The 13,614-nt window shown below is 48.8% G+C and overlaps 1 protein-coding gene across 1 annotated transcript in view; it reads right to left on the bottom strand.

Annotated features, from left to right (window-relative positions):
- Nucleotides 1–12,637, bottom strand: part of KCP (kielin cysteine rich BMP regulator) — a 694,272-nt gene extending 681,635 nt beyond the window's left edge. The window contains exon 1 of the mRNA XM_086918865.1: nt 12,092–12,637. Coding sequence (XP_086774991.1) covers nt 12,092–12,209 — 118 coding nt within the window. The 5' untranslated portion in view covers nt 12,210–12,637. The remainder of the gene's footprint in view (nt 1–12,091) is intronic.
- Nucleotides 12,638–13,614: the final 977 nt, after the last annotated feature.

A 13,614-nucleotide genomic window follows, 5' to 3' on the forward strand; every position in this document is an offset into this window, starting at 1 on the left:
ACATATGGATGAACGAAAAGATGTCAGTAGGAGGACAGATGTCTAATTAGTGTTAGAAAGAATCAGAATCAGGTTTATTTTTTAGGTCCCTGCAATAGCAATCAAATTCAAGACAGAGAAAGGAATGGAGTGTCAATGCCCATCTCATACTGGGCCTCATTTCAGACCTCATTTCAGAGATGGTACTCTTTGGACTAATAACCAGCATGCAAGAATACAGTGTACATGTTTGCCCCCCTTTCATTCTGTGTCGCTGTTGAAACCATTATACATATGCATCACTGGAATTCCATATATGCAGCTCTCTAGGACTAATATAGGTCATATGTGGGACTGCCAGATCTCTAGATATGTGCTGAACACCATACGTTCACCCTTGGGCGTTTCTTTCACAAATAATTATCATCAGTTAGGTTTATTAGTGGGTTCTGTTAAGCAAAGACAAACTATAACTGTTGTACACCAAGGACTGACACCTAGCTGAAGAACCCTCGACTGCGCGTAGAATAGGAGATCCACGTCTTGATGATCTTGGTCTACCAGAGGTAAGGGCGACCCCTTCTATTGAAGCAAACACAAGGAGATGATGGACGGAGTGCTGAAACTTTTCAGACACTCACCCCCAGTCACAGATCTGGGTTGAATCCATCCTCGTTCTTTAGCTCACTACGCCACCTCAGTTCAGACCCAGCTATATACAAAGCAGTCTTGACCCTGTGCCTCATGGGAACAGTCCAGCCCGAACTGCCAAGCCAGGTCTTCCCTGAACCAGAAACAAGCATCCTGGGACCAGTTTCGAGGTAACACCCCTCTTCAGCCAGGCTAGCTTGAATCCAGTAGCAAAGTGAGCAAGGGGCCCACATCTGGGCATACCCTGCCAACTTAGGGCAACTAAAGCAAACACAAGGAGATGATGGACGGAGCGCTGAAACTTTTCAGACACTCACCCTCAGTCACACATCTGAGTTGACTCCATCATTGTTCTTTAGCTCACTTCAACACCTCAGTTCTGACCCAGCTATTTGCAAATCAGTCTTTACTCTGTGCCTTATGGGAACAGTCCAGGCGAACGCCCAAGCCAGGTCTTCCCTGAGCCGGAAACAAACATCCTGGGACCGGTTACAGGGTAACACCCCTCTTCAGCCAGGCTAGCTTGAATCCAGTGGCAAAGTGAGCAAAAGACCCACGTCTGGGCATACCCTGCCAACTTAGGGCAAACAAAGCAAACACAAGGAGATGATGGATGGCGCTGTAACTTTTCAGACACTCACTCCAGTCACAGATCTGGGTTGAATCATACTGGCACCGGATTCGGGGTAACACGCCTCTTCAGCCAGGCTAGCTTGAATCCAGTAGCAAAGTGAGCAAGGGACCCAGGTCTGGGCAGGGTACTTATGGCAAACAAAGCAAACACAAGGAGATGATGGACGGAGCACTGAAACTTTTCAGACACTCACCCCCAGCCACAGATCTGGGTTGAATCCATCATAGTTCTTTAGCTCACTTCGCCACCTCATTTCAGACCCAGCTATTTGCAAATCCGTCTTGACCCTATGCCTCATGGGAACAGTCCAGCTCGAACTGTCAAGCCAGGTCTTCCCTGAACTGGAAACTAGCATCCTGGGACCGGTTTCGGGGTCACACCCCTCTTCAGCCAGGCTAGCTTGAATCCAGTGGCAAAGTGAGCAAGGGACCCATGTCTGGGCATACCTTGCCAACTTAGGGCAAACAAAGCAAACACAAGAAGATGATGAACGGAGTGCTGAAACTTTTCAGACACTCACCCCCAGTCACAGATATGGGTTGAATCCGTCATCGTTCTTTAGCTCACTTCGCCACCTCAGTTCAGACCCAGCTATATGCAAATCAGTCTTGACCCGTGCCTCACAGGAACAGTCCAGCCTGAACTGCCAAGCCAGGTCTTCCCTAAACCGGAAACAAGCATCATGGGACTGGTTTCGGGGTAATACCCCCCTTCAGCCAGGCTAGTTTGAATCCAGTGGCAAAGTGAGAAAGGGACCCATGTCTGAGAATACCCTGCCAACTTAGGGAAAACAAAGCAAACATAAGGAGATGATGGATGGAACGCTGAAACTTTTCAGACACTCACCCCCAGTCACAGATCTGCGTTGAATCCATCATTGTTCTTTAGCTCACTTCGCCACCTCAGTTCCGACCCGGCTAACTGCAAATCAGTCTTGACCCTGTACCTCATGGGAACAGTCCAGCTCGAACTGCCAAGCCAGGTCTTCCCTGAACCGGAAACAAACATCCTGGGACCGGTTACGGGGTAACACCCCTTTTCAGCCAGGCTAGCTTGAATCCAGTGGCAAAGTGAGCAAAAGACCCACGTCTGGGCATATCCTGCCAACTTAGGGCAAACAAAGCAAACACAAGGAGATGATGGATGGCGCTGTAACTTTTCAGACACTCACTCCAGTCACAGATCTGGGTTGAATCCATCATCGTTTTTAGCTCACTTCGCCACCTCAGTTCAGACCCAGCTATATGCAAATCAGTCTTGACCCTGTGCCTCATGCCTTCTATTAGCCATGATGCTTGGTAGTGCCAAAGCAGATAATGCATTCCAGAAGAAGCTCCAGTTGAAGGAAAAAGTCCAGTGGGCAAAACACGTCCTGGATAGCAGTGAAATTCAAGAGCAAGCAGATGAACCAAGAAGCAGGCAGAACACCCAGAAGCAGAACTGAAGGAAATCCCAGGCAATAACTAAAGGAGGCAAAATAGTCAAACAGAGACAACTGGAAACAAGCTGGCAGCAAATAATCTGTGGACAGAACCGACAAAGCTTTGCAACACAAAGGGAAATATATCTGGCTCCCTTTTATAACCCCAAAAACCAGGAATTTACATCAGGAATGGATAGCGCCATAATGGACAGGGAAGGTCTAATGAAACTCTTAGGACGGCTGCCATCTTGGATTGGGAAGGTTATACTCCATGAATCCTCACTAGAGAATTCTGGGAAGAAGATAGTTTCTGTTAATGGGAGCACCAGAGGAGCCTCCTGGCTACACCCCACATACTTGCAGGTCAGCCACTGCAAGGTAGGTGCCCATGAGGAGCACAGTGGCTGGCCGGCGCTGCCATCGCTCCTGCTACAAACACGCTGCACGCCCTGACTCCAAGAAAATACCTCAGGGATCGGTATCTGGTGAGGCATTGGCACAACAATAATTCCCAGAACCCACTTGTTTGCTAAATTGAAAAACAGTACCAGGAGCCTAACATGTAGAATATATGAATGTTACAGGCATCACAGCTTACACTGCAGTATGCATGATTTATCTTTAGCAGATAACAGTTATAATGTAAAGTTTTATATATTGAGGTTTTTCTACTTTCAAAGGGCCTAAAAGTATTTTCATGTGTTCGTATTTTTCCACTGCACAGATAAAGCAGCAAACTTGCTATGTTACAAATTGTTTTACTAAGATTCGTTCTTATTCTCATTACCGTCTGCTCACATTTCCCTACAGGCAGAAGAGTCCTACACAACATTAGCTATAATGGAACATGTGGGAGCAATCTGACTTAAAACATGTGTTCAATGCACCAAACCCAAAAGAGCTTCTTGGCAATGGTTTTAAGTAGCAGGAGCTGTAGAACAGATATGTCTTCGGCGTTTTCTTTTGAAGAGCTATGCCACTGATGAAAACTAGCAACCTATTCCAGCCAGGCATTGTGCACTGCTTTTACAGTAAATAGCTCTCTCCAAAATGGCTTAATTAAAGACAAGACTTCTCTTTCAACTATGGCACCAATAGAAATAGCTGATGCTCAATTACCGTGGTGCAGCATCTAGAGTTCATTCCTGACGCATGACACAAGTTATCCTCCCATGATGCACTTATCAAAATGACAAGAGTTCCACATAGCACACTAAAGCCCCTTCTTTCCATACCTACAAAATATGTGGTATGAATTCTGTAATTGCCATTAGGTCAAACTAAACGATTAGAAAATCCACTGTAATGTGTGGTTAAAAGTTAACATTTCCACAGTGAGGTGTACCATATTAATTTTCTGGGATTCCAACCAAAGGTTTAGACAGCACTCCACTGTCAAGGTACCATCCCTTTGAACAGGTCTTTGGGTTCACCTATTTACAAGTGCATTATATCCAATGGCACTTGTAATATGGCGGAAGGGATAATAGTCACCAAACTCTAAATCAGCCCTTTTTAGGTCTCGCAGACATATCGTTGCAGCGCATATGCGCTGCTCGCTCTACGAGGCATATTGTAGTAGGGTATGTTTTAGAGGTGGGGTGGAAGCCCCACCCCTATTTTTCATTGGCTGGCGTCATCATCTATGGTAAACACTGGCCTCCGATTGAAAATGAGACTATTTAGTCCCTCCTTGTTACCGCCCTGTCTCCTTTTGGGACAGGCCATCAAGACTGGATCTTTTACTTGCAGCGTTATACAGTCTCCTTAAATTACTCTGTGGGCACTTTTTTCCCTCATTCACGCAATGGCAACAGTTTATGATTAAGTGATACAAGCACAGGCCGAGGCTTGACCCTGAAAACGGAAGATAACTTTGGTCGGTGGGGCCGGATCTTCCCCCGGTTTGTGGCATGCCGAGTTATGCATCCTGCGACCGGGCGCGGGAGGGTGGCGTGTATGATTGTTATTACTTGTTCCGAGTACCGCAGTGATTACCTCGGTACTCGCTGGTTAAATGTCATCCTCCAGCTACACCCTGCTGTCTGCGAAGCTTTAGGTGGGATGCCCCCCTCTTGCAGTCTGACCACTTACTCCTCTCCCACAGATGACTTGAGCGGCCATTACAATGCTGCTTCCTTCTGGTTGAGCGTTACAGCAAACAAATGATGGACGGAATGCTGACAATGCAAACATTCTCCCTCAGTCAAAAGATCTGGGTTAAATGTATCTTCTTTTGCCCACTTCGCCACCTCAGTTTGGACTCAGCCATATGGAAATCAGTCTTGACCCTGTGCCCCATGGGAACAAACCAGACCGAACTGCCAGGCCAGGTTCTCCCTGGACCAGAAACAGGCATCCTGGGACCAGTTTCAGGGTATGTCACCCTTCTTCAGCCAGGCTAGCTTGAATCCAGTGGCACAGTGAGCAAGGGACCCACGTCTGAGCATAACCATCCCACTTAGGGCGAAAAGTGTTACAGCAAACAAATGATTGACGGAATGCTGACAATACAAAAATTCTCCCCTGTCAAAAGATCTGGGTTAAATCCATCGTTCTTTTGCCCACTACTCCACCTCAGTTTGGACCCGAAACTGGTCCTTGGATGCTTGTTTCCAGTTCCGGGAGGACCAGGCCTGGCAGTTCGGGCTGGGCTGTTCCCATTGGGCGCAGGGTCAAGACTGATTTCCATATGGCTGGGTCCAAACTGGGGTGGTGTAGTGGGCAAAAGAACGATGGATTGAACCCAGATCTTTTGACTGGGCAAGAATGTTTGCATTGTCAGCATTCCATCCATCATTTGTTTGCTGTAACACTTTTCACCCTAAGTGGGATGGGTATGCCCAGACATGGGTCCCTTGCTCACTCTGCCACTGGATTTTTAATGTGTAAAGCGGAATACAAATATGAAAAGCACAGATTCTCATCATTATCTGGGGAAATGCTCACAGCACATGAGCATACTGTGCAGAGTAAAATTGTACATTAGCAAACTGCTGATGGAAATGTGTTTGCGCTCTTTTACCTTAAACACTTAGATTGACTCCTGGTGACATTTTAATATTGATTAAAAGAACGGGAAAGTTTTTTATTCGCATAAAAGGTCCATTCCAATCTTCCTTGAGTGAGCTTTAGTATTTCACATGCGCTGATTCTTTGTCAGCAGAACTAGGTGCATCAAACATGTCTGCGAGTTTACGAAAGGACCGGACAGACTCACGCAGGATATTGATTATTTCTACAGAGTTACGGGTGCACATACATTCATCAGACGATGTGGCGTAACGGCTAGAGCGATTCACCTGGAAGCTGGGGGTTCGAGTCTCGGCAAGGACCCTCAACATCTTGTGATTCAGGGCAAATCACATCCCTAACAAAAAATGAATGTGTCCCTCCGTAACGCAACTGGTGCACATGTAAAGCGCTCTGATATCCTCCGGTCTAGGTCGCGCTATATAAAACTCCCCAAATATATATACGCCACCCCAGTTTGGACACAGCCATATGCAAATCAGTCTTGACCCTGTGCCTCATGGGAACAGTCCAGACCAAACTGCCAGGCCAGGTCCTCCCTGGACTGGAAACAAGTATTCTGGGACCGGTTTTAGGGTATGCCACCCTTCTTCAGCCAGGCTAGCTTGAATCCAGTGGCACAGTGAGCAAGGGACCCACGCCTGGGCATACCCTGCCAACTTAGGGCGAACAAAGCAAACACAAGGAGATGATGGACTGAGCGCTGAAACCTTCCAGACACTCACCCTCAGTCACAGATCTGGGTTGAATCCATCATTGTTATTTAGCTCACTTTGCCTCCCCATGGGGAGCAAAAAATAGATGGATTTAGGCCCAGATCTCTGTCCTCTGGTGAATGGATGACATTGTTCTGCATTCTGTCCATCAATTGTTCTTTTTGCATTTTTCACCCTGAGTGGGATGGGTATGCCCTGACTTGGGACCTGTGCTCTCCATGCCACTGGAGTCAAGCTAGCCTGACTGATGAGGGGTGAAGCAGCGAAACCGGTCCTAAGATGCTTGTTTCCATCCAGGGAGGACCTGGCCTTGCAGTTTGGGCTGGACTGATCCAATAGGAAGGGAGCAGGGTCAAGACTGATTTGCATATGGCTGGATTCAAACTGTAATGGTATGGGGAGCAAAAAACTATGGATTTAGGCCCAGATCTCTGTACAGGGGTGAATGTATGCCGTTGTTTTGCATTCTGTCCATCAATTCTTATTTTTGCATTTAGCTTTCAATGTCACAAGATGTCAGGTAAAATAACACACATCACTGTGCGTCACTAGGTGCACAATGTGTCGGTGCATAACGTCATTGGACCAGCTGTTACTCGGCGTTCAGAGTCAATGGACGTAACTGAGCAAAACATCACAGGTCGTCATGTCACTCGGCGCACATCACTGTACCTAATGCCGTAACTTGGAGCACAGCAAAACACACAAGACGATGGACGGAATGTTGCACATTGGCAAAACATTCACCCCAGCCACAGATCTGGGTTTAATCCATCATTATTTTGCTCACCACGCCACCCCAGCTAAGACATGGCCAACTGCAAATCAGTCTTGACCATGTGCCTCATGGGAACAGTCCAGCCCGTACTGCGAACCATGTCTTCCCTGGACCGGAATCAAGCATCCTAGGACCAGTTTCTGGCTATCAGCCGTCATCAATGTATAACTCACTCAGTGGGCAACATTACTCTACGTTACTGGTCGTCACGTTACCTCGGTGCACATCACTGGACGTCATCAGGGCACTCGGCGTTTAATGTCACTGGACGTCAAGTCACTACGCAAAACATATCTGTAGGGCACGTCACTCAGTGTACAAAATCACATCTCAGACCAAGCCACAGAGGACACAGTGATGCTAATTCTATGCAGCACTATGCACCCATAAGACCAGCATCCAGTTATCACTAATGTACATATAGAGAGCACGGGAAAGCAGGGGTCTGTTCTACAGACAACAACTGGGGTGCATTGATAGGCCGGCGTGCGAGACCCATATCAGGTGTGTTTTACAGTCACGACTGAGATGCATTTGATGAGCTGTTGTGGACCTCGGCACTGGAACAGCAAAAAATACTACAGGAAAAGATTGAGGTGCATTGCGAGCTCTGTGTGAGGACACCATTAGTAAACAACAAAGGCTGCCTGGGGTTATAACTGTGGCCTCGCGCTACGTGCCGATCTCAGTTCTAGAATTCCAGGAGGGTTGCGTGGCTGTGGAAGTCAGAGCCGGTCCTAGGCCTTCTGAGGCCTTCTGAGGCCCCGGGCGAAAGGGAAGATGTGAGGCCCCTCTAAGTGCCTTACTGCCTGCGCAAGTGCGCTTTTCCCTACTCTGCGGGGCCGGCAGGGGATGAAGCTCGAGTTTAGATGCCTCGAAGATGTATAAGGTGGATCCTGTTTACTTCGAAGAGGTGTGTGTGTGTGATCTGGAATGGAAGGGGCCTGTATAATCAAGAGTGTGATGACTCAACAGAGCGGAGTGTTGGTCTAAATTGCATGTATTGTGAAATAATCTGTAGAGGGGCACCAGGGGAGTTGTGAGTGAAGGGTATGTATGCATGCACACAGATTTACAAGCGCTTCCCGCACACTTACAAAGACTTAATTGGAGCATCTCAGATCTACTCACATCTTATGTCACACTCAGAAAGTTTGCACCTGCGCAACGCTGATTTACACAAGACATACGGCACACTCGCATCAACTTAAATGTGAGCACTTCGGAATTTCTCACATCTTATAGCGCACTCACAAAGACTTACACTTCAACCCCTCAGAGTTACAAAAGTCTTAATGCGAACTCGCAAAGATTTTCACCTGAGCATCTGAGATGTGCACGAGTCTTATGACACGTGCACTCCCAGTGGCTTACACTGCAGCCCCTTCGATGTACACTGGGGTCCTGGCACACTCACATCGGCTTGCTCTGGAGCATCTTAGATTTCCCAAAACTCACAGCACACTCACAGGGGCTTGGGCAGGAGCACTTCTGATGTACTCGAGTCTTATCATGGCACACCCACATAGACTCGCAGTGCAGCACCTCGGGCGTACACAAATATTATGGCACACTCAGGGGGCTGCACTGGAGCATCTGGAAATGACACGGATGTTATGGCACACTCAGGGGGGCTGCATTGGAGCATCTGGAAATGACACGGATGTTATGGCACACTCAGGGGGGCTGCATTGGAGCATCTCGAAATGACACGGATGTTATGGCACACTCAGGGGGGCTGCATTGGAGCATCTCGAAATGACACGGATGTTATGGCACACTCAGGGGGGCTGCATTGGAGCATCTCGAACTGACACGGATGTTATGGCACACTCAGGGGGCTGCACTGGAGCATCTGGAAATAGACACGGCTGTTATGGCACACTCAGGGGGGCTGCATTGGAGCATCTCGAAATGACACGGATGTTATGGCACACTCAGGGGGGCTGCATTGGAGCATCTCGAAATGACACGGATGTTATGGCACACTCAGGGGGGCTGCATTGGAGCATCTCGAAATGACACGGATGTTATGGCACACTCAGGGGGCTGCACTGGAGCATCTGGAAATAGACACGGCTGTTATGGCACACTCAGGGGGCTGCATTGGAGCATCTCGAAATGACACGGATGTTATGGCACACTCAGGGGGCTGCACTGGAGCATCTGGAAATAGACACGGCTGTTATGGCACACTCGGGGGGGGGCTGCACTGGAGCATCTCGAAATAGACACGGCTGTTATGGCACACTCGGGGGGGCTGCACTGGAGCATCTCGAAATAGACACGGCTGTTATGGCACACTCAGGGGGGCTGCATTGGAGCATCTCGAAATGACACGGATGTTATGGCACACTCAGGGGGCTGCACTGGAGCATCTCGAAATAGACACGGCTGTTATGGCACACTCGGGGGGGCTGCATTGGAGCATCTGGAAATGACACGGATGTTATGGCACACTCAGGGGGGCTTTCACGGGAGCATCTCGAAATGACACGGATGTTATGGCACACTCAGGGGGCTGCACTGGAGCATCTGGAAATGACACGGATGTTATGACACACTCAGGGGGCTGCACTGTAGCATCTCGAAATGACACGGATGTTATGGCACACTCAGGGGGCTGCACTGGAGCATCTGGAAATGACACGGATGTTATGGCACACTCAGGGGGGCTTTCACGGGAGCATCTCGAAGTTACACGCATTCTATGGAGAACTCACCGACGTTTGCTCTGGTAAAACTGATTTCCACGCGCCTTGTGGCATACTCATTTCGACTTCACTGGGGCGCCTCAGATTTACACACATCTCATGGCACGAAGACTTCTACTGGAGCATCGGCAGACTCAGAGAGATTTACACTGGGGCATCTCCAGAGTGCACAGACCCTGAGGCACACTGAGAGAGGGTGCACAGTCTGGAGCACCTCATGCTTACACGAATCTAATGGAGAACTCACCAAGACTTGCACTGGTGCAACTCGGATTTACACGAGTCTTGTGGCACACTCGGGCATCCACTGGCGCCACTCTGGAGATGTCTGTGGTCACTTGGGTGCAAAAAACTATATGACTACGGCAAAAGCCAGCCGAGCACTTTTTTAAAGTTCGAGAATAATTTATCACTAAAAGTGCACTCTATTTCAGAAATGTTGCAGAGAGAAAACAAAGAGATTCAGAGAGAAGTCAGCAAGAGCTCAGAAGCCCTCGAGAGCAGCTCCCTACGATGACTCCTGAGCCAAGTCCTGAGCCGAACTCCTGCAGCAAACTCTCTGTTACTGTGTTTGCGCTGGGCTTTAACTTCGGATTCAGAGATTTGAAGTGGGATAAAGCATAAGGGAGTGGATTACTATCGCTACTATCGCTCACTTTTGGGCATTTTCGCCAATGCAGTTATCACCAGCAGAAGTCTGGAACATGACGATTGTACGACCTTTTCTCCAAAGGGAGCCCAATTGGCTCACAGTGAGAATGTTCATACTTCTACGAGCCATAAAGCACATCGAACCTATTCAGTTCCAAGAGCAGCGCTATACGAGTGCAAGTTCCTTCATTTATTCATGAGAAACGCAACAAACGGCTGGTGGTGGAGGCACACATACATAGGCCGAGTTACATGAAGATTAAGAGGTAGCCATTAGAGAGGGGCAGTTCGAGAGAGAGAGAAAAGGAGGAAAGAAGAAAGAGGGAGAGAGAGAAAAGAGAGAGAGAAGCAGACAGGAGTTCTAAAGCTACTGGGGCGGGGATGGGAAGGATATGTATGGAGAAATAAAGAAAATCAAGTAGGACGACCGAGATAATTAAACAATGAAAGAAAGAGATATGGAGAGGAAAGAAGGACCCGGAGAAAACGAAGAATGGAGAGACATCACGGAAAGAACAAGACAGAGTCGGAAAAACGAATGAAAACATTAGGTTTAGTTGGCTATAAACAGGGACATCTGTAATTATGTGGCTAAAGAAGACCGCACTATGCCACAGGCGGCATAATCTATGTCAGTGTTATTTACAGAGTTTCCCATTTTAAGGCCGTAATACTATGCGGGCAAAGGGTGGGCTTTATTTGTATCAGGTCAGCACTTGTATGGAGGGATTCACAGTTGAACGGTGAGCAGTCACCCTTACCACGCGTATTGAGCGTCATGTCCACATGTGTGGCAAACCCACAATTAAGCGGAAAACACCTTGGTAGCCGATTCGCTCATTCTAGTGACCTTTGGTAAAAGAGACAGAGGCGGCAGCCAAAAACGGCCGATAAACACAGAACAGAGACAGACAGGAAGTCTGCGAGGGGGTCCTGACAGAGAGGACGAAAAGCTAATGATGCAGATTCTATAGACAGACAGAGAGAGCGTGAGGGAGGGAGGGAGACGGCCTAAGAGGAAGATACGGTAGACAGAGACAGGCTGACCTACAGAGAGGGTGGTTAGGCTGGATATATAGACAGGGACTGTCAGACATTGACAGAAACAGACAGGGAAAGAGACCTAAAGGGCGGATAGCTAAAAAGGTATTCAGACATTGACAGAAACAGACAGGGAAAGAGACCTAAAGGGCGGATAGAAACAGACAGGGAAAGAGACCTAAAGGGCGGATAGCTAAAAAGGTATTCAGACATTGACAGAAACAGACAGGGAAAGAGCTCTAAAGGGCGGATAGCTAAAAAGGTATTCAGACATTGACAGAAACAGACAGGGAAAGAGCTCTAAAGGGTGGATAGCTAAAAAGGTATTCAGACATTGACAGAAACAGACAGGGAAAGAGCTCTAAAGGGTGGATAGCTAAAAGGTATTCAGACATTGACAGAAACAGACAGGGAAAGAGCTCTAAAGGGTGGATAGCTAAAAAGGTAGACAGACCCGCATGGAAGACTCACCGTTGTCATCGAAGTAGTGCATGTTCAGGTGAGCTTCCGGGTCCGCGGGCTGTGCCAGGGCCGGGTGGGCACAGAGCAGTCCCAGCGCCTGCACCCACAGAGCCAGCCCCCGACACATCTCCTTGGTTTACACCGGACACCCCGCTACCCCGGGGTACAGCAGCGCAGCGACAGTCAGTGGAAGTTGAGGGCTCCAGCAGGGTTTCTTCCGGGCGGGCTGTCCCACAATACCCCCAGGACGCCGGGGCACGGTCTCAGAGCGGGCAGCCGATCTGAGGGGTCAGTTGTAGGACAGAATGCGGGGGACTCCTCAAAAGTAAGTTCTCAAAAGTTGACTTGCACTTCACCTCCGGGGGTTGGGAGGCAAGGGGGCACCGGAGAGTCTTTGTTCAATGGTTGGGTCGCGGTGCCCTGGTGCCCGTGCCAGAGGTCATCTCACCGGTTCCGGTCAGCGGCAGCACCGCCCTGCGTGCAGGGGTCTCCCTCCAGCGAGCATCTCTCACAGAGCCCCCCTTGCCCCACTTTCTGCGGCTTCCCCCGCACTCTCCGCCCCTCTCCTCCCGGTTATCTTTCACTCTTCTCTCTTCTGACCACCCTGTCCTCCCTTTCTCTTTCAAAGACCCTCTCCCACACTGTCCCGTGCTCCCGCCCCCTCTTTCTCCCTGCGCACCCCTGTAGTGCACCCCTGCAGCAGAAGGGAAGCTGTGAGGGTACGGGGACTGGGGGCTCCACCTCTGGCCGGCGGGAGGAGAACCACGGAAAAGGATCTCCGGCCGGCCCTGGAGTCAGGTTACAAAAGCACAAACAGCCCCTCCAAAAACTCCTCGAGTGGCTGCAGGAGAACAGTGCGATTCCGAGCCTCGCCCCGCCCCTCTGCGCTCCTCCTCTATGGGGTGAACTTACATTGTTATACTAAAGTGCCTGTTACTAGAAACTTTGCTAAACTCTGGTTAGCTAGCTCAGTCGGTTAAAGCAACTGCCTTAGACATCTGTGTATGATTTACAAGGCTCATATTTTTTTCACTTTCCCGCCATCTAATTGTACCCAAGTGCACTGGGCAAAAATAGGGCTGTTGCAAACTTTGTCTACTAAGCGAGACTATTCTCGTTTACGGACATTCTTAGTAGGCCATTGCGTCACTTCCAAATGAACTCTGTAGAATGATATATGACGGTGGCGACGAGACATCAGGATTTTGATTCTTCGTGGTCGGGAACCTTGGGCATCATCAATCACCCTTATTCTAATTTCCAGATTTATTGACATAAGCATCCCAGGCTCTGTTCTCAAATCGGACGTAGAGACTCGTCATAAATAGCAGCCCTACCCCTTTTTCGGTCTGAGACCTAAGCTTTGCGTTGTGGTGTCCCACGGGTTTCCATCTAGAGGTCTCCTCTGTTTAACATCTATATGTTTCCCTTGGTCAAACTACATCCTCAGGAAGGTGAGCACTTTTTCTCCACCCAGCCGAATATCCCATGACCTATACCTGTCTAGCACTTAGCTGATTGTGGATGATCAA

The sequence above is a fragment of the Lissotriton vulgaris genome, chromosome 1_1, assembly GCF_964263255.1.
Source record: "Lissotriton vulgaris chromosome 1_1, aLisVul1.2, whole genome shotgun sequence".
Taxonomy (NCBI): domain Eukaryota; kingdom Metazoa; phylum Chordata; class Amphibia; order Caudata; family Salamandridae; genus Lissotriton; species Lissotriton vulgaris.